Source organism: Myotis lucifugus, unplaced genomic scaffold, assembly GCF_000147115.1.
Source record: "Myotis lucifugus unplaced genomic scaffold, Myoluc2.0 scaffold_4, whole genome shotgun sequence".
Taxonomy (NCBI): Eukaryota; Metazoa; Chordata; class Mammalia; order Chiroptera; family Vespertilionidae; genus Myotis; species Myotis lucifugus.
This window is the reverse complement of record NW_005871052.1, coordinates 566,148-588,291: the sequence shown is the minus strand read 5'-3', so window position 1 is coordinate 588,291 and position 22,144 is coordinate 566,148. Positions and strand designations below refer to the sequence as shown.

The 22,144-nt window shown below is 35.6% G+C and overlaps 1 protein-coding gene across 3 annotated transcripts in view; it reads left to right on the top strand.

Annotated features, from left to right (window-relative positions):
* The window catches only part of DACH2 (dachshund family transcription factor 2), a 664,401-nt gene that overhangs the window by 179,427 nt on the left and 462,830 nt on the right, over nt 1-22,144 (top strand). For 2 of the 3 annotated variants that reach the window (XM_006082800.3, XM_006082801.3), the window contains exon 2: nt 11,969-12,007. The exons of the other annotated variant lie outside the window; for it this stretch is intronic. In XM_006082800.3, the coding sequence (XP_006082862.1) occupies nt 11,969-12,007 (39 nt within the window). The remainder of the gene's footprint in view (nt 1-11,968; nt 12,008-22,144) is intronic. 3 annotated transcript variants of the gene reach the window in all.

Below are 22,144 nucleotides of genomic sequence, written 5' to 3'. Positions count from 1 at the left end.
ATGCCTGAAGATCTTTGTATTCTCCATGGTTCATAGCAAAGAACCTTTGTACATAGTTGAAGATCAGTAAGTATTTGTAGAATAAATGTTGAATTAATATGCTGCTATGATAGAATGAGGAGAAAAATGTCTCTATGGGATCAGTATACAAACTGCTAATATCAATTTTATATACTAGTGACCTGGTGCACAGATTCATACACATTGAAAGGAAATTAATTAGAAAGTGGCCAGTGGGGTGGGACTGGAAGAGACAGGCTGGACACGCCCTGGAGCCAACCTCCTGCGGTCCCTCCCTGGCCTGCAACACCTGGGGTGATGCCACAGTTGAAAGGGCATGTGGGGAGTGAGCGGGGTCCCTCCGGCAGGTGGGGTCCCTCGGCCTGGTCTGTACGGGTTGGGCCAAAACTGGCTTGCCAACACCCCCCAAGGGGTCCCAGAGTGCAAGAGGGCACTCTGCAAAGTTGCTGTCGTACAGGGTATGGAATGCAAATGCAAGTGTGCAGTAAACCAGATTCAGGGCCAACAGTGCCCCAGCAACAACATAACCCACGACCAAAGGTGGAATTGCATGGTACCAGGAGGAATCGGGCTCCCACTTCTCTGGTTCCAGGGTGTGTCATCGGAGAACCACTGCTGCCAAGTCACCTCAGCTCAGCAGCTCCTGCTTTGAGTGTTTGCCCCCTGGTGGTCAGTGTGCATCATACCTACCAACCGGTTGGATGGTTGCTTAGCCTTTTATATATATAGATGTCTGAAGAGCTTCCTTTAACTCTTAAAGAAGTTGTTTTTTTACATGTCATAAAAGTGACAAGATGATCACGGAAAAAAGGCATCAAGGAAAATAGGTATTCAGTCATATTTGGATAGATAAATATTGTAAACAACAAGAAGTGGAAGAACACTGAAGCAGATTAAAAATGTTTTAGTCCAAGTCTCTCTATGAAAGTGGTACAGTGTTTCAAACCTACATTTGTACACAAAATAGTTGTACTTTATTAGTTAACAAAGAAAAATGCCCTGTTTAGTATAAAACTGTAACAGTAAGGTGTTATCATTTAACATGAGATTTTGGACATGTAAATGCATTATATGTAGTGTTTCAAAATGTAATCATTTGTAATTTTAAGTATCTGCCTTTGGTATCTTAATCGCTGAAAAACATGCTATTTTATTTATAATAATAGAGTAGTCCTTGTCAGGGATTAACTCAAGGGATGAAGATAGGGATTTAATAGACTTTCAAATAAATAATCCTCTTCATTCTCACTCCTGCCTCTTAGTAGTACATTGAGAGTGTGTCCAGCCCAGGATTCCTTTGCTCTGACCTTGCTTAATTGTCTTCATATGCAGCTAGACTAAACCAGATAGGATTACCAGAATGATCAATTGCCAAATGAACTCATTTTCTTAGAAACAGCTTAGCTGAGTTGTGCTTACAGATCTGTGTTACTCATCCAACTTCACTGAACAAATAAGCCCAATGTTAGAAAAAGGGAAGGTATAATTAAAATACATTATTTTTTATTATTTTTTGGTAAAGTTTTTTAAAAAAATCTTTATTGTTCAGATTATTACAGATGGTCCTTTGTTTTTTCCCGCCATAGCTCTCCTCCACCTGGTTCTCACCCCACCCCAGGCTCTCACCACCCCACTGTCCTCGTCCATAGTTGTAAGCTCTTTGTCCAATCTTTTTCCGCACCCCCCACAACCCTTTTCCTCCAAGGATTGTCAGTCCACTCCCTTTCCATGCTCCTGATTCTATTATATTCACCAGTTTATTCTGTTCATCAGATTTTTTATTCACTTGATTTTTAGATTCACTTGTTGATACATATGTATTTGTTGTTCATAATTTTTATCTTTACCTTTTTCTTCTTCTTCCTCTTCTTAAAGGATACCTTTCAGCATTTCATATAATACTGGTTTGGTGGTGATGAACTCCGTTAGCTTTTTCTTGTCTGTGAAGCTCTTTATCTGACCTTCAATTCTGAATGATAGCTTTGCTGGGTAAAGTAATCTTGGTTGGAGGTTCTTGCTATTCATCACTTTGAATATTTCTTGCCACTCCCTTCTGGCCTGCAAAGTTTCTGTTGAGAAATCAGCTGATAGTCATATGGGTACTCCCTTGTAGGTAACTGACTGTTTTTCTCTTGCTGCTTTTAAGATGCTCTCTTTGTCTTTTGCCCTTGGCATTTTAATTATGATGTGTCTTGGTGTGGTCCTCTTTGGATTCCTTTTGTTTGGGGTTCTCTGCACTTCCTGGACTTGTAAGTCTATTTCTTTCACCAGGTAGGGGAAGTTTTCTGTCATTATTTCTTCAAATAGGTTTTCAATATCTTGCTCTCTCTCTTCTTCTGGCACCCCCATAATTCAGATGTTGGTACGCTTGAAGTTGTCCCAGAGGCTCCTTACACTATCTTCATATTTTTGGGTTCTTTTTTCTTTTTTCTTTTCCAGTTGGGTGTTTTTTGCTTCCTCATAGTTCATATCTTTGACTTGATTCTTGGGATCCTCTAGTCTACTGTTTAATCTCTGTATATTATTCTTTATTTCAGTCAGTGTATGCTTAATTTCTGACTGGTCCTTTTCCATTTTTTTGGTATTCTCACTAAGATCCTTGAAGGTCTCACTAAGTTCCTCAGAGGTTTCTAGAAGATTCTTGAGTAACCTTATAACCGTGGTTTTGAACTCTATATCCAGTATTTTGCTTTCATCCATTTCTTTCATTTGTGACATGTTTCTTTGTCTCTGCACTTTGGCTACTTCCCTGTGTTTGTTTCTATGTATTGGGTAGCTGCTAAGTCTCCTTGAGTTGATAGAGTGGCCTTGTGTTGTAGGTGTCCTATAGGGCCCAGTGGCTCAGTCTCCCCAGTAACCTGAGGTGGACACTCTTGGTGAACCCCTTAGTGGGCTGTGTGCACAGTCTTGCTATAATTAAGCCTTGATTGCTGTTGGTATCAGTGGGAGGAATTGACTTCCAGGCCAATTGGTTGTGAGGACCAGCTGTATCTACACTGGAAGAACTGCTGTGCAGAAGACACCCTTATGGGGCAGGACTTGTTTCAGTGGGGCTTTGGTGCTCATTGAGTCTGCCCCTTGAGTGTGTCTCTTATGGATGTGAAGAGTTGTCATCTGGTATGATCTCACACTGACCACTGGGTACACTGGCTCTTGGATCTCCAAAGAGGTACAAAGTCAGCCACTGCCTGGGGCCAACCAGCAGGAGCTACAGAGAGATCTGCAGATTCCTCCTCTTTGTATGGGGTTTGGAAATGCCCAGTCTAGGCCCAGCTGTGTAGCAAGGCAGGTTGCTGCTGCTGCTGCCTGTTTAACAGGTTTTAGGCTGAGAAAGGACAGGCCATTTATATGTAAAAGCCTCTGCACACAGCTTGGGTGGGGTTGTAAATTGGGTGGGGTGGGGTCTCAGGGAATCACCAGGGAGGAGCAAACAGCAATGGCTGCCAGTCAGCCCTGCGCTGGAGAGGTCCCCCCACGTCCCCACATCCCCTTGTAGGAACAATGATCACTGCAAACACCTCTGAAATAAAGCCACCCTCACATTCCTGTCCTGATGCCAGATAGTCCAGTTTCTCCCCGTATATGTTGATGTCCCCAAGATTGTCACCCGGAACTGGAGTTCAGAGCAAGCTGGAGCTTATATCTCCTTCCCAATTAAAAAAGCAGCACACCCAGGTGCCAGCACTTTCTGCGCCTCCACACCTCCTACCAGTCTCAATGCACTTTCTTTACCTCTCTAGTTGTGGAACTTCCACTCAGCCAGCTTTCCCGCAGTTCTGTTTGATAGTTGTTCTGCCTTTTAGTTGTAATTTTGATGTGGTTGTGAGAGGCAGGAAGTATAGGTGTTTACCTATGCCACCATCTTGGTTCTCCATCTAAAATAAATTTTAGAATATTCTTTCTCTCCGTGAATAATTTTATAATGGATCTACATTTTTATATCTATCAGAAATTCAGTTTATTTGATGCCATCAACTAAGTTTGGGCTTATAATGTTTCTAATCAACTTTAGCTACCCAGTGAAAGTTTACTCAGATTCCAAAACACCATGGCTGTCTTTATATAAACTAAGCACCATCATCAATGATGTAAAACAGTGTTGCATAGTAGAAACAGGTTCTGAAAATATGTTATATGTAAATGCACTTGAAGACTCAAAAGTGATGCATATGAACGAGTGAAGTGTACCTTCACATATTTAATGGTCAGTTCATCTGACAGATATTCACTGAGTACCCACTCTGTGCCATCTCTGTTTTGGATTGAAACAGTGAACAAGAAATCTAAACCTATTCTTTCATGGAGATTGAATTTTTGGAGGGGCGATAGATCTAAAACAAGTAAATAGATAAAATATTCACACATTGTTTTAAATGTTATGAAGGAAGCACTGTTTTAATCAGCCATTCAGAATTGGAAGCTGCCACTAAGTTCTCTACATAAGCAGCATACTATTTAGGAAGTAGGCCAATTTCCTATCGCTTGAGTGTGATATCAAACCATCAAACCCAAAGCTAACTAAAAGCTGATAAAGCAGCGATTGTGCCCATTGCCTCAAGGGCTTTAATGTATATCTACCATAAATGACTCATTTGATCTGGCACATTTTCTTAGTGGTTTCTGTGAGTCATTCTGAGCAAATATCAGGAAGACATGATCATCAATGGGAAGACTTGAAATATAAGGAGTGTAATAAGTGTTTTAAAAATTCCCTTATAAAAGGCTGGCTAGACTCCTCACCCCCATAGAGATCAAAGGATAAGAGTCAAAGGGTAACTCATGTGTCTTTGGCCAAACCTAAGAGGATAGAAGAACTGTTACCGAGACACATTTCCAACAGAAATATTATGGCCAAAGATTCCCACAGCATTAAGTGATTTAACTTTTATGAAGGTTTTGTGAGATTTTAATGTTTAAAGCTTTAAAGAATATAAATTATTTCATGTAGGTTATCTAATAATCAGAGTTTACTTATGTGTCTGATATTTAGTGAGTTTGAATATGTAGAAGGATATTATTAAAAAACTATTTGGGATAGATTTATAATATGACTATTTAATTGGCCTCATCCTTGTTGAAAGTTATATTCATATTGTACATACAAAATAATTATTGTTGTATTGTGAGAACAAGTTATTCTAATTTTTTTATGATCATTGTCTTGAAAAATACATTTGATGCTGTGAACCATAATCCTATCTCTGAGATTTTTTGTTATTGTAGGATATATGAGAAATATCATTGAACCACTGAGGTTCCTCAGACTGGACTGACAAAGTACTGTTTGTATAGAGGGTCATCTGTCAGAGATAATTGGCATAGAATCTTGCATTCTTTAGGTTATATTGGCAGCCTATGTTAAATTATATATATATATATATATATATATATATATATATATATATATATATCCCTCTTTTAAAAACAAGTGTAAAAATTGCCATAGTCTTCTTTATCTTTATTATCACCCCATGCCATTTTTAATTTTCCGTTACATTTCTTTCTGGACTCTGACTTTAAATATCCCTGACTTTTTAAATAATCAAGCTTATGCACAAATGTCTTTCAGAAGAAGCAGATATTTAATATAACCAAAATTTTTGTTATTCCCAAATAATTCTAGGAAAAATAAATTTCCAAAAGAAAGAAAATGATAGTTTTAATTGTTTGAGCCTTGAATCCAAAGATCATGCTTTTGAAGACTTAAGTGATCAATAGTTTGTTTGGATGCCCTCTGAAAACTTAAATAGACCTAAAATATCCTGGCCTTTATTTTTATAGTTTTATAATGAAATATATTTTAATTTCCTTTTGACATACTGAGCTTATCGAAGAAATTCCAGGATTCCTAACATGCTGTGGAGCAAGAGGTGACATATAAAATGAATAAAATTATTAGCAAAGAGTAGGGAAAGCTCCCTAAAAGCTCCAACAGTGGAAATGCCACAGTTAGCATGATTTACTAAAACCTCCAAAGAGAACCTAAGCCCAGTTTTACTAACACCTGTTTACTGGCCATTTATCCTTTACATGTAAAGTTGGGGGAGGGCAGGACATTGCTTTACTTATGTCTTATATATTTATTAGATATTTGTTCCCAAAATGAACACTTTATTGTATTGGACCACAGACACAAATTACACGATTAAAAAGAAGAGTTTGTGTAAGGAACAACTAAAGCCCAACTTAGTAGTCCCTGAAATATAGCAGTATATGTCAGGTTAAAAGTTGACTCTAATTTCAAAGCATAGGAAACATTTTTTCCACCTTTATGGAGGTATAATTGACAAATAACAGTTGTATATATTTAAGGTGTACAATCACTTGACAATTTTTACATATATCAAAGCATAGGAAACATTTTATCAATTTTTTAAACTTTTAAAAAAATATATTTTTATTGATTTCAGAGAGGAAGAGAGAAGGAAAGAAAGAGAGAGAAACATCAGTGATGAGAGAATCATTGATCGGCTGCCTCCTGCATGCCCCCTACTGGGGATTGAGCCTGCAACCCGGGCATGTGCCCTTGACTGGAATCAAACCCAAGACCTTCAGTCTGCAGGCTGACACTCTAGCCACTGAGTCAAACCAGCTAGGGCTCAATCTTTTGGTATCTTAAATTTATTGCTACTACGCTGATTGAATAACAATGTTTCTCTGAGTGTAATCAGAGTTCATTTTGTATTGAATCTGTTTTCGTCTAACACAATTTTTTTAGATGCTTTTCTGTAGGTAAAAAAAAATAATAATAGTAAAGTGGCATCTACTTCAAGGATCAAAGGCTTGTCTTTCCTATTAAAGAAAATGCATATGACCTTTCAGGTAAACAATCTAGCACTTATAGCTTAAGTTTCTTCAGGTAAATTGACTAATATTTGAGTAAATTATACCCATAAACTTTAAAATAATGGTCATAAAACTCAAATTCCTACTAGACCCAAGAAGATAACATAAATTCATTTAGAGGGTCAGGCATAAGATCAGAGTAAATTATGGGATCTGTAGGAAACAGAAGAGTGTATATTCTGTCTATGGGTAAACATTGCTCCTCTACTTCCTCTAGTTGTGCTGAGCCAGTAAATATGTGGGACCCATATTTTCAGATATTCTTTTTCTTTTAGGAATTCAGATTTTATGTAAAATTTCCAGATTTTCAAAGTTCTGGGCAGACCAAGCTATATTTGGCAGGCCTTATTTGCCAGTTTGTAACCTCTGTTTTAAAAGATCACATCAGAAGCATTTAAATGTTGAATTACTATGTTGTGCACCTGAAACTAATATACTATTTTATGCCAACTATATTTTATTAAAAATGAAATAAATGAAAGCAGTGTTATGTAGAAAGAGCAATGGCCTAGAGATCAAGGTAGCCATGGATCTTGTCTCTTCTACTTTCTAAATGTGTACCATGCCTATTGACCGTATTATGTTTCCATGAGGATAAAGCAAATATGATCATCTTTGGGGGTGATTCAAAAAGTGGTCCCTAATATGCAGTAGAAAAAGCAGGGCGACAAATTCAGGGGCAGCAGCATAAATTAGGTGTAAGGAGACTTCTGAACACTAAACTTGGCCAAACATTTGAACATATGAGGGGCTACTTTTCTCATCTGAGAAATGGTGGTGGTGGGTTGTAAACTAGAGCAGTTCTGACAATACATCACATAGGAAAAAGAACAGCTTCACTAATTAAAGGGATGAAAAAGAATAGCTCATTCTTGTCTTTCCTTCTACCACCCATCAGCACTTTCTTGAAGTTCTTTAGAGTACAGTTTGAAATCCATCTCAAAGGTTGACTATAGCTTTGAAATGCTCTGTTTTGAGTAAACTCTCCTGCATGAAGAATTAATGAAAGTAGCATTCTAGTTACCTTCAGTTCAGAGATATGACTTACTATGTGATATTTGATAGTGAATTTTTAATTTATCTTCAAAAGGACTAAAATACTTAAATCCAATGAGTCTGTGAGTTCTTTTTTTTGAGTCTAAAAAACTACACCATTTAATAAGCAAAATAGATATGGAAGAGATGTGGTATGCAAGCAGAGGCCCCCATATAGGTCTAAAGCTGATCCAGGCTTTCACAGATCTCAGTGCCAGATATCGTGGTTGGGAATTTTATACACTGATAAGAAAGTCTGAATTTAAGTCATGGTGACACAAGCCCATCCCAAATTTTGCAATAAAATGTGCCATGTCTATAAGTGATTAGAGTTCACTTAAAATACCACCATGACTTTCTTGTTTTGTTCCATTCACAATGAAAAAAAAGTTAATCTATACACATATCATAATTATTCTACCAATATTAAGTACTCAGCTTCAAAAAACCACCTTATTGTGAATTTCAATCTGAACAAAGAATAACATTTCATAGAAAAGAAAGAATGCTAAAATTGTTACTAAAAGGACAACGCTTTTGCTATTACTAAATGGTTGTGGATAGCTTAGCTTCATTAGTACTTTTTAGAAATATCTATTGTTAAACTCTTTGTAAATCTCATTACCAAAAATTAAGTGGTGTCTCTTACCTCTTTCTGATTTCCCTATATGAAACGGTATCTCCATCACTCTGTTCCTTTTCACTTTTTGTTGTTGTTAATCCTCACCCTAGGATATTTTCCCATTGATTTTAGAGAGAATGGAAGTGAGGGAGGGAGAAAGGGGGAGAGAGAAACATCAATGTGAGAGAGACACATCGATTGGTTGACTCATGCACGTGGGTTTGAACCTGTAACCCAGGTATGTGCTCTTGACCAGAATAAAAATCGCTACCCTTCAGTGCGTGGGCTGACGCTCTAAGCACCGAGCAATGCCAGCCAGGGTCACTTTTTGTTCCTTTCTTGCACTCTTCACCAGCTCCCACACTGTCTCCCTCCAACTAGGATATAATCTTCAAGATGTTGGAGAGGTAGTCTGTTTTGCACACTGATAAACACCAGCACCTAGAACAGTCCCTCCTAGTAAGTGCTAATAGATTGATATTTACTCATTAAACTAATGAGTAAAGAAAATCAGAACTCAGGGATTCAAAAGGACCCTTTATCTAAAACAAATGGCCTAGACACTTGTCCTGGAATAATGCAAGAAATACAGTAACATTGGTTTTGGAAACCACAGTCCTCTCTTGTGGCTATGCACCAGCTGAGGGACGTCAGCACAGTAGTCTGTGAGTTCTTTTTTTTTTTTTTTTAAATATATTTTATTGATTTTTTTACAGAGAGGAAGGAGAGGGATAGAGAGTTAGAAACATCAATGAGAGAGAAACATCGATCAGCTGCCTCCTGCACGCCCCCCACTGGGGATGTGCCCGCAACCAAGGTACATGCCCTTGACCGGAATCGAACCCGGGACCCTTGAGTCCGCAGGCCGACGCTCTATCCACTGAGCCAAACCGGTTCTGGCATAGTCTGTGAGTTCTTAACTGGACTCCTTACTCTGTGATATTTTGTTTTCTCTTGGCATGTGGTCTGAATGCTATTTATTGTTAAATGTGATTTATGGTCTAAGTTTAGGTTTCAAATGTAAAAATTTCATATCTCTGATTCTTCTGCTGAATTTCTTCCAATCAGAGAAGGGCATGCTGGGTAACAACCATTGCCATTAACTTTGTGGCCTTGCATTCACACATTACAAGTTAAAAGAATCTAAGTATGAAAATTCATTTATAAGTGGTACAGGATTAAAATGATCTTGAAGAATTAAAACACAGCCTGCTCTGGTTGAGTCATTGGGTCTCAGCCACAGCCAAATTACCTTCCAGGTATATCCTGTATGTTGGGGGAAAGTATCCCTATTATAAGGATAACCAGTATCCTAATGTAGTGCAGCAATGATTATTGGAGCAGGTGAGCTGAGTAGAGACCCTAACTACTTACCCCAATTTGTTGTAGGGCTTCTGTTGGTAATAAATCTATTGGTTGTCATGGTATTTTGAGAATAGTATTTGATCCACTGTTCTTGAATATATGTAACCTTTTTTGTGATTCGCTTTGTAAGAAGGTGGTAATAGATATATTTCAGCCACAAAAAAATAAATGTTAGTAAATTTCAGGCCCTATGTTCATCACTTTAATTTCATATCCATACTTAGAAGTGGGGAGAGGCAGCAAAATGTAACTTCAGGAGACAAAGAGGAATTTAAGGGGGTACAAAACATTCTAGGCCAACTCCAGGAAATTCAGATGAGAGCTGCTCTATACTGAGCTGATATTAATTGTAGCATCTGCTTGTCCAGTAAAAATTACCAAAATGTGCCCTGGCCGGTTTTGCTCAGTGGATGGAGCGTCGGCTTGTGGACTGAAGGGTCCCAGGTTCGATTCCAGTCAGGGGCATGTACCTTGGTTGTGGGCACATCCCCAGTGGGAGGTGTGCAGGAGGCAGCTGATCGATGTTTCTCTCTCATTGATGTTTCTATCTCTCTATCACTCTCCCTTCCTCTCTGTCAAAAATCAATAAAATATATTTTAAAAAATTACCAAAATGTTAATTATTTGGCAAAGTATAAAAAAATCTAAAATAAATTAGTTGACATCACAGAAGGAACAAATTCACAAGTGTAGAAGTCATATTATATTTTGAATGTCAAAAATAAACTATGTGTATTTAACATGTAGTCCCTGAAGTTCTAGAGTTAGAGTTATAAACAGTACTATAAAATACATCTTACATTTGATAAAACAAATGAAAAAATGTCAAAAGTCAAGGTAAAATCCTGAGAAAGTTTTAAATCCTTAATTAAATAATAGTTAACTCATGAACACATATTTATTGGATACTATTAGCAAGAATGTTTCAATACTTGGTCATTTCAAAGTCCTAAACTTAATCTTTCCCCAGCAGCCCTATATGCTTGCATTTGTGGTTTATTTAGAAATCTTTCTACAGACCTTTAAGCAGGAAAGCAGTTGCCTTTCAAAAACAAACAAACAAAATACCTGAAAGGAAACTTTTAACAAAAAGGCTATTAGAAGAAAAGATTATAAAGGGGTGATGAACCACCCATATATATTTGTACTGGTATTATAGAGAGGTTCCTGTTTCTGTACTAATAAGTGCACTAAGGCTCAAAAAAGCCAAGTTACAGTCTTATAGTGTTATTTTTTTATTAGCATGGCATTTTAGATTTTATTGTTTTCATTAAAGGGCATGGGAGTACTGGGAAACATACTACTGGAAAGAATGGTTATATTGTTAACTAAGCTAATTATGTTTTTTATTGATTTCTTTTGTATGTGTTTAACTTATTTTGTATGGATGTGTGTATGACTGTATGTTTGTGAGTGTGTGCTAGTGTGTGTGCACATGTGCATGTGTAACCCTTTTGGGGGAAGATGTAAGATAGTTACATGCTTCTACAGAAATAACTATAGAATGAGCTGAGTGATTAATGGCTCCATGTTTAGGAAATTAAGGCATAGCATTTATATTGGCTTATTTTCACCATCCTGTTGGCAAATAAAAAATGTAAAAAAACTGGAAGGGGATTTTTCCCTGAAAAGTATTGGAATACCCAATGGGATGGGGAGAAAGCTCTTGAGAGAAAGGGAAAAGACACAATATTGCTGAAGCCTTTTTGGAATTGTTATGACCCGAGGCCATTTTCTTCAACAGAAATCTATAACTTTATTTCCTTGCCTTCATATATGGAAAAGCCCTAAACCACATCACATTTCACATTATTCTTTACTCAATGGGGATTAGACCAGAAGTTTAATAACATTATCCACATATCTAAAATACTATCTAATAGCAATTCAGGCTTTCCTACCTTCTTGTGCTCTTCCCTGCTGCTGTTTCATTGTGTGTAACTTATCTAAAATTTCTGCAGATTTTAAGAAGATTTTTTGGTAAAATATAATAAAGCCTTGATTAATTGGAAGCTAATTAACCAGAACTCTCAATTAACCAGTTTTATTTATTTATTTTTTGCTACACTCTCCTTTTAGAAGGAAGAGGCAAATGACAAGAAAACAAGCTGTTAACAGGTATTTATGTATTTATTTTTTTAACAATCAACTTCCTGGGAATGTCCTGGAACCCGTACAGATTCAGCCCAACTTCAATAATTTTGTTACCTGTACTATACTTACTAAGGTAGGAAAGTAGAGCCATTTAAAAATTTCAGCAGCAAACATTGAATTTTGCTTAACCATTTGTTAATAATAAAACAAGAAATCTAAATAGCTAATTAGAACCAGTCTGCACATTTGAGGGTTCTAGTTCATTGGGGTCCCCATGATTCCACTCGTGTTAGTTAGTGACCATTCATATCTGTTAACTGGGAGTAGATACCGGAACCATGTAGTGGGGAGATGACTTCCAGCCACAAGAAGCAACTTCCCTGGGAATTGAAGAAGTTAGAGAAAGGCTTTAAAGTTGATGGAGTTTGAGTGAGGGTCTCTGACACCTATGTAAAATAATGGGAAAATAATTCATCCACCCTGCCCCATGACTCTGAATGCTTAGGAAGGTACATTCACTTTTGCAGGGCAGCAAAGGTTATTAAGTGTGCTACAGCAATAATTTGGGGGGAAAAACCCACAATTCTAATCTTTTGGAGTTCTAAGCATTAGACATAGATATATTTTGTAGGCATGTCAGTAGTTCTAAAATTTTTGTTCTTGTGAAAATACATTCTTTAAGTATTTGGAAATCTAAGAAGATTCATGCTTGAAACTTCCTAAAATGTCTATGACAATTATAGTTAAATTGAAATCAGAGATAGCATGTTGCTTCAGGCTTTATATCTTTTAGGTTGTAATGGGGAAAAACTGGCAGTTACTCAGACAGGCAAAAGAGAAGGAGAGCAACCCATGATACTAAAGTAGGTTTTGCTATTGCCTGCAATAGTGCTCCCTCTTCTCTTCCAAACAACCATCTCAGGTTAAATCACCCTTTGTTGACTTTTCCCTTTCCTTCTAGTCTGTAGGGGAGATTGGGACCACTCTAAGTGATTTATCCTGAGTTTTCAACATGGAAAATGAAAATCGCTATGACGGTGTTTCTAATATCTGGGATATATTCTATCTATCTATCTATCTATCTATCTATCTATCTATCTATCATCTATCATCTATCTATCATCTATCTATCTATCTATCTATCTATCTATCTATCTATCATCTATCTATCATCTATCTATCTATCTATCTATCTATCTATCTATCTATTTATCTATCTATCTATATCTATATATCTTTATCTATCTCTATCTCTATCTCTATCTCTATCTCTATCTCTATCTCTATCTCTATCATCTCTATCTCTATCTCTATCATCTTTATCTCTATCTCTATCTCATCTCTATCATCTATATCTATATCTATATCTATTACTATGTCTATATCTATATCTATATCATCTATATCTATATCTATATCTATATCTATATCTATATCTATATCTATATCTATATCTATATCTATATCTATACTATGTCTATGTCTATATCTATATCTATATCTATATCTATATCTATATCTATCTATCATCTATCTATATCTATATCTATATCTATATCTATATCTATATCTATATCTATAAAAGCCCAGCAACTGAAAGGCACAACGACCAGTCGAACAGTCATTATGATGCCCACTGACCACCAGGGGGCAGACGGGCAGACGCTCAATGCAGGAGCTGCCCCCTGGTGGTCAGTGCCCTCCCACAGTGGGAGCAGATGCTCCGCTGACCAGAATGAGTGGCGCTCCCACAGTGGGCTGATCCCTGCAGGCCATGCCCCACACCAGTGCACGAATCCGTGTGCCGGGCCTCTAGTTTTAAATATTACTCTTGAATATCATGCACACTAAATAATACCCTAGTGACCTGAAGCAGTGGATGTGCCTCCTTAAGTGTCAAACTTTTTTGTTAGACTGTGACTTCATTGCTGAAGAGACTGAAACCCATTAAATTTTATTAATGAATGTTTTTTAATTAAAAAAATTTAAATGGATTGAGTTTTGAGTTTTACATTTGGGATATTGAAAGTAAGTGTTTTTTATTGTATATAAATGAAATTGAATTTAGGCATTGAAAATAAAGTACATTTTATTTTTATTTTCTGAATGAAATGCTATGCAAATGAATGTTAACCTTTCACTTTTAATTAAGTACACCATAGTTTAAAACTGTGTATATTTATTTCTAGATTAATCATAACACACATTACTTGTGTACATATATATATAATGAGTTTTTACATTTACTGTAATCTGAGGAAAACCATGAAATGTTTTTGAAAGTATATGTACCTATTAATTCCCAGAAACTACAGAGAAATAGGAGTGTCACAAACTTTAATGCCTACTGAGTCAAGGCGCAGAAGGTGTAAGAAAGAACATAAGCATTAGGGAGTAGAGGCGAGACTCTGCTGAATTAGAGAGTATATATTCTTTCCAAAGGTGGCAGCTATTACTAGGCTCAGCTGATTGGAATGCAGGCCCAGTATTAAGATCTGACTTTTTAAGAGAAGACAGGAAATCAGATTTTTATGTGAAATTTACCTAATTCTTAACTGTTGGTAATTAATTCAATAAAAAGCAAAAAAAAGGGCTACATTATGCAGACAAAAAAAAAAAAAACAACAACAATCCAAAACAGCCCAACAACACACAAACAAACCATTTGTGGTCTGGATCTAGCTCAAGGGCTGTCAGTTTGTTACCTCTGCTTTAAATTGTATATCCTCTACATACTGCAATTAAAAAAATCTCAGTATGTTAGACATACACCTGAAGATCTTGATGACGGAAAATTCATGTAAAATAAATAACTTATAAGTGGAGAGCTTGTAAATAATTCTCCTGGTATTCAAAATAATGATTATGCAGTTTGTGATTTTTTTATTACTGCATGGAAATAACCAAGACAATTTTCCCTTAATGTGGTTTGAAAATTAAGACAAAATTATGAATTTGGGGCTTTCATATTTATCAATAAAACACAGCATGAAAACTAATTACTGCCATGTCCAAAAGAGAATATTTAAGTATAGGTTTTTTCACATAACATAATTAAGGCTTCTATTTAATGCCCAATTAATGGTGCTTTAATCGGAAGAAAGCCATGCATACAGCATGCATTTTTTTTTTAATTTTAGATTGGCTTGCCTTTAAATGCATTTCTAATTTTATCTAGTGAAATTCCTTTATTTTTACAAATGGTTAAAATAAGAAATAAGAGAAATGTAAGTAGTTAACGCAACAAAACTTCATTTGAACTTTTGATAGGCATTGGCAAAGGTAAAACAAAATTTGGTCATCTGAGATTTTATTAAGAGGTAACTGTTTGACTGATCTGAGGCTTTGCTTGTTTGTCTGTCCTGCCCTGGACCCTAGCACATAATCCCACTGTGCTACAATGCTTTTGACATATGTATGCCCTTTTCATTACTGGCAATCCAAAAGCATATTTGTCTAGCAAGGAAACAATTAAATTTCAATCTCTCTAGGAAAAAGAAAGAAAAGAAAAACACCCCACTGCTAAACGTGCTTTAATGACCTGTAGGATCCGCACCATAAATCCTTAGTCAGGATGGTAAGTTAACATTGTCATTTCTGCTGAGAAACTTATCAAAGACTTCTTACAAAAGAGAAAACTGAAAAAGAAAGAGAAAGAAAAGAATGCACAATCTCAAATCCTAAATTAACTTTAAAAATGCCCACCCACATCTGTTTTATTTTATTTTATTTTTTCCATCACCATTTATCCCCTCTATTTCCTCTCCCACACCCCCCTCTCATTATTCTAGCTGCAGATTTAACTCAGACATATGAAAGATGATAAATTGTTGGACAACTTGTCAATACATATGACAGTGTGCAAAACAATTGATGTCTACTTGAATGAAATTTGGGTAAAAAAATTTGGATAGACAGGGCTGCCCTTAGATCATCAGATAGATCTGATCATAAGTAATCTGTTATGTGATAAGGATGAGCTATATTTAAATGTACTAATAAATTAACTGTTCCCTAAAAACTCTAACAATTGGAGATTATTCATTGGTTAGTCCTCAAAGGAAAGAATTAAAAAACAACAACGAATGATTATTTGATGCATTTGACCAGTGTAGACATATAAATAAGGTAACTCAGGATAAACTTTGATGAATAGTTAGTACTATTTTTTGTCAGAACATTATAATATCTAACATTTTTCAAACATGATATACCAGGTGATTTTCCATGTATTAGTTCATTACATCATCATAACAACCCTACAAGATAGGTGCTGTTATTGTGATCCTTGTTTTACAGATGATGATATTGAGATACAGAGAAGGTTAAGTTACTTATTATGGCCATACAGCCTACAGATACCAGAGCCAGCATCTGAATCAAGGCAGTCTGATTTCAAAGCTCATATCTTTGGATCAATACATTTTAATACTCTGACAAATGGAATTATACTTATTACCAAAACCTCATATTTAAGTATATATATATATATATATATATATATATATATATATATATGACTGCAAATGGCATTTCTACTCTGAAATCAATTTGGTAACATCATTTCTATCATGTAATAAATTAGCAAGATTAATTATAATGAAGTTCAAGTAGAAAGAGTAGAAAATAATGATAGCTGTTGACCAATAACTATGTCTATGTTTTACTACATTTGATTCATGATTCAATTTAAAAAGAAAAGATGTATCTATAAAGCATTAATGATATGACTAACACTGATCTCCTTTCAACTCACCCTCCACTAGAGGTAACCACTATCTTAAAATTGGTGTGTAGTGTTGCTGTATGTTTCTTTTATTATATGTGTAAATATTCAGTATTAATTTTTGTATTTGTAAAAGTGTACCTAAAATGGTTTGAAACTATAATATGTTTTTGTAATTATTTTCACATTACATTTTGAAGATATATCTAGGTGAATACATGTAGAACTAGTTCATTTATTTTTTTAATTGTCCACTGTATTATTTCAGTGTATGAGTATACAGTTTGATAATTCTTTACTATATTGATTGACATTTAGGTTGTTTTCAATTTTTTGTTGTTACTTACAGTGCTGTAATAGAGACCATATTTCCTTGTGCCCATGTGAGAGAGCTTCTCTAGGATATAAACCTAGAAGTGAAATTGTCAAATTGTGGGCTATGCACATCTTCAACTTTAATAGTTATTACCAAATTGCTCTCTAAATAGCTTCTGATTTATACTCTCACTAGCATTTACAAACACTCCAATTTCCACACATTCTTTCCAGTATAGTAGTTATTTTTTTAACAAATAATTCCTTTGAATAAAATATACTTCTTTTAATTTATTATTTTTCATGATTATACATACATTTAAATATTGGTTCTCATCACTTAATACTGATATTATTTGTGTCATTATTCATTTAAAAACATATCTAGTGACACAAGACACTGGCGGGGGGGCGGGGGTGAGGGCATGTGTCCAGGGGTAGGGGAGGCCAGGGGAAGGTCAATGGGAGAAAAAAAAGGAGACATATGTACTACTATCTGTAATACTTTAAACAATAAAATAAAATTTAAAAAAATAAAAACATATCTAGTTTAGATAAGCATAAGGACACTACTTAAAATTTGTATTTTCCTTGGTTATAAGGCACTTTTTCATAAAGCCTCATTTGATATGAGATAGCGGGACAGGAAAAGTTTTGGAAAAAAGTCAGAAGTCCATGACTTAAAACAGTGCTGTCAATAACTATGGGTTGAGACCTCAGTTTCTGCATCTATAAAATTAGGATTTTGGACCAAGCAATCTCTTAAAAGCATGCTATAACCTTTGATCTGTGATACATATCTTCACTTTACCTTGAATCTATAATTTACTTATTGTGCATAAAATATAAAGACAAAATTGAATTTTATCAAGTTGTGAATACTGTTATATGACCTTCTAGCTTAGTTAAGATAATAAATTTTATTATTTATCTTTGTGTTTCCCATAATTCAAGGACAATTGGGGATGGGAGGTGGGATAGAAGATGGGAGCAGGATCTCAGCATTAGAACAACTAGGCAATGGCAACACACCATTTTGAATTCATCTTCAATGATTCCCACTCTGAAGGATCACATCACAAATGCCGAAATACAGTGAAAACTCAACCACTATTTGTTATAGCTTTGTGTGTGTGTGTGTGTGTGTGTGTTTTTCAAGATCTTTTAATGCACATTTCAGATTCAGAGAAGAGACTATTCAGTATTTTCAGCTCACTGAAGATTTGATTCCAGCAGTGCTTTTATGGTGCTGCATTAGTTACTTAAAAAGGAGGGAGGACTCAGGTTGACTTTTCTGTATATTTCTGTGTTTCTTTTTGGACAATGGGGCAAAGTAATTGGATATTGTGTTTGCAGATATTTTTGATTAGAAAGATCTGAATCTTTGCCCTGAGGTTTAACAAAGAGCTTGCAGGTTTTGTTAGATTCTATGTGCACTGGAAAAAACATTCAATTAGAAACCTGTCCAATATTATAAGAAATTAGAGTATAATACGGAGTCAGTTGAAACTGATTTTTATTTAAAACTCCCATAATTGCAAACATATGACACAAACACACTCACATACACTCACACATTCGCACACACAAGTATATCCTATCTCTAGCACAGAGTACCTATGATTTTAAATGACTTTACCGTAAAAAAGAACATTGCTTATCTATGAGGATATTGAACATAGTTATATTTTTAGTAAAGCCTCTACTATGGAAGTTGACAATTCTAGCAAACAAAATAGAAATCAGTTTATCTCTTGTGATTAAGACATTCTTAGGGGCTTCTCTTTTTTTAAAAAAATGTTTTTATTTATTTAAGAGAGGAAGGGAGAGGGAGGGAGAGATAGAAACATCAATGATAAGAGAGAATCATTGATCAACTGCCTCCTGCACACCCCCTACTGAGGATTAGGCCCATAATCTGGGCATGTGCCCTGACCTGGAATCCAACCAGTGAACTCTTGGTTCATGGGTTGATGCTCAACCACTGAGACACACTGGCCAAACAAGGCTTTCTCTTTTTATAAGTAGCCCTGGAAAAACTTTTTGACTATGGCACTTCTAGAAAGTGAATTGACCTCCAACAGTTTCAACATCAGAAAATACAAGAAAATTGTGGTTCACACACTTTGTTCAGATGATCTCCAGATTAATACACTTCACATATGTACACCTCATTTATCCACATGTGACAATAGGCCTAGAAAATCCCACATAAGTGCTTTTGAGGGTTTTTATGCACTTTGATCTATTTGTGAACTGACCGTGAGTCACATATTTAAGAAGTTCCATTGCTATTTTTGTTAATTGGCACTCTGTTTTACAGTTTAATCATAACTCTAAAAGTCACTATTTTGCTTTTTGTATCACTTCACTAGTTCAGTGAAGAAGAACTTGTGCGCAGTTAATCTAGATTATTTTTGGCCAGATCCTACTTATCCTGTATGGAGATTTCAGGTTTTTTATTTTTATTTTTATTTTATTTATTTATTTTTTAAATATATTTTATTGATTTTTTACAGAGAGGAAGGGAGAGAGATAGAGAGTTAGAAACATCGATGAGAGAGAAACATCGATCAGCTGCCTCCTGCACATCTCCTACTGGGGATGTGCCCACAACCCAGGTACATGCCCTTGACCGGAATCGAACCTGGGACCTTTCAGTCCGCAAGCCGACGCTCTATCCACTGAGCCAAACCGGTTTCGGCGATTTCAGGTTTTTTAACATGAACAAGCACTACGAATCACTTAAAATGCAAGATATCTCAAAGCCTTTAAGGTAATTTTTATAGGTCAGAAAATTTTCAAGATAGCACTTCTTGGACATAATACACTAAGTGGCTGACAAGGCTATTGAGAAATTAGCATTCTACTTAAAAATATTATGGTTGCTGAGTACAAAAACAAGGAAAGGAGGAAAATAAGGATTGTTGCATTGCCTTTATCATCTGCATTTCTAAAAATCATCATTTGCATTTGCGATATTAATGAATCTTTATTTACAAAACCATTTGCAGTTGTTCTATGTACTACTCCTTATTGAGTATCTGTACTTTTGTTAGCCTGAATGAAGCCTTAGCAAACATTTATCTTTTATCCACAAAATATCAAAATAATGGACATTGTGTCATTATCACTGCCTCCAAGTATACCCATGTGCTTTGCCATGGATGCCCAACATACATTAATATTATATGTGCACAGAAAGTATTCCTTTTTGTTTATTGAAAATCCAATTTGAACCTTGAACAAATAATTTACATTATGTTTCCTTGGGATTACTTACATTATTGTCCACTCTGGCATAGTAATTTTGCTCACAGTTGGAAATGTAATGCAGAGTGACTAAGATAATGTTGTTTACACAGACTTTAAGTGGAGTGACATTACAGTCAAGCAAGTGTCACATCACCCAAAGAAAAGGAAGACTTAATTACCATAATCCTGTGAATACTAAAATTTATTGGCCATGTGTAGCATAGTAATGTGAGGTTCCGCATGTTACATTTAATGATGTGAAGGTGCAAAACATTAGGTCTCAGGTTGTGTGTTTCTTTAATATAAATGAAAGAAAACTTACTTTTGTAGGAGGGTACTTGTCTGAATGTTCAGGTGAAACCTGATCTTTCTTTTAAACTTAGAACAGTTCCCTAGTGATGTAAAAATTAAGGGACTGCTAAAACATTTGTACATCTAGATACCAGTGAGTAAGGTGACAGACCATGAAATTCTCTGGAGGACTCAGTGTAGATTTAGTTAAATGGTTGAGACAGGATGAAGAGGAAAGGCTGATAACCACCTATTATTGTGCAATGGGGAACAAATCATTAATTTACAAAGGGAATGGTGACATTTTCTAAAATTGCATAGCCCTATTCTTAGTTTATCAGTGTAACTAATTAGTTGCTAAAATGGAGTTGATTTGAAGATCCAGTATGAATGCATTTGAAAAGACATGCATTGTCCCTAAATTGGTAGGGTTTGTAATACATCTTGATGAATGCAACAAAATAATGTTAAGAAATGGAATTATTATGCCAAATGGCCTTTCTTTGATTTGTAGTTCTTAAAGGAATTATGTTCCATGGCAACATGCTCTAAAGTCCTGCAGACATATGTGAAGTGCTCTAAAGACATGTCCTGCTTCTGTTTTTGATAACACCAAGTATTCAATACAAATGATACACTTGCTCAAAGGGTTCTCTTCCTCCCAGCATATTAGGACTCCAAAGATGTGCTTACTTTAGATTGTCATTCAGAATTTTTATTTTCTAACTAGAGGCCCGATACACAAAATTTGTTCAAGAGCAGGCCTTCCTTCCCCCGGCTGCTGGCACCAGCTTCCCTCTGGCACCCAGGACCGAGGCTTCCCTAGCAGCCCCGGCTTCGTCCAGAAGGTTGTTCAGTCTAATTAGCATATTATGCTTTTATTATTATAGATTCTAATGCTCAAAAGGGGGCAAGTATAAAAATAGTCTAGCTATAAAACTTAAAAAATGTTTTAAAAAATCCATTAGAAAACAGATGTAAAATATATGTACTTGAATCAATAGATTTGTATAAGTGATATCTTATTCATAATTTATGATAGAAAGTGCTAGATCATCTGATATATACAGTGATCCAGATTTCTTTAAATGTGTAATGTAAAAGCTGCTAAAACCTATAAGGTACTGAAGCCTGGTCATAACAGCAACCATGCTTTGATTTGTTGCAATAAGGAGAATTTAAAGCATTTTGTAATGATTTATCATTACAAAGTATTCTACTGATAGACAATATTCTATTTAAATAAATAAATAAATAAATAAATATTTTATTTTTATTTGATAAAATCAAATGATTTGCATTTTTTAAAAAATATATTTTATTGATTTTTTACAGAGAGGAAGGGAGAGAGATAGTCAGAAACATCAATGAGAGAGAAACATTGATCAGCTGCCTCCTGCACAACTGCCACTGGGGATGTGCCCACAACCCAGGTACATTCCCTTGACCGGAATCGAACCTGGGACCCTTCAGTCTGCAGGCCGACGCTCTATCCACTGAGCCAAACCGGTTTCGGCATGATTTGCATTTTTATTAAAAATTGCTAGTTCTAGCCATATTACTGTAATATAGTT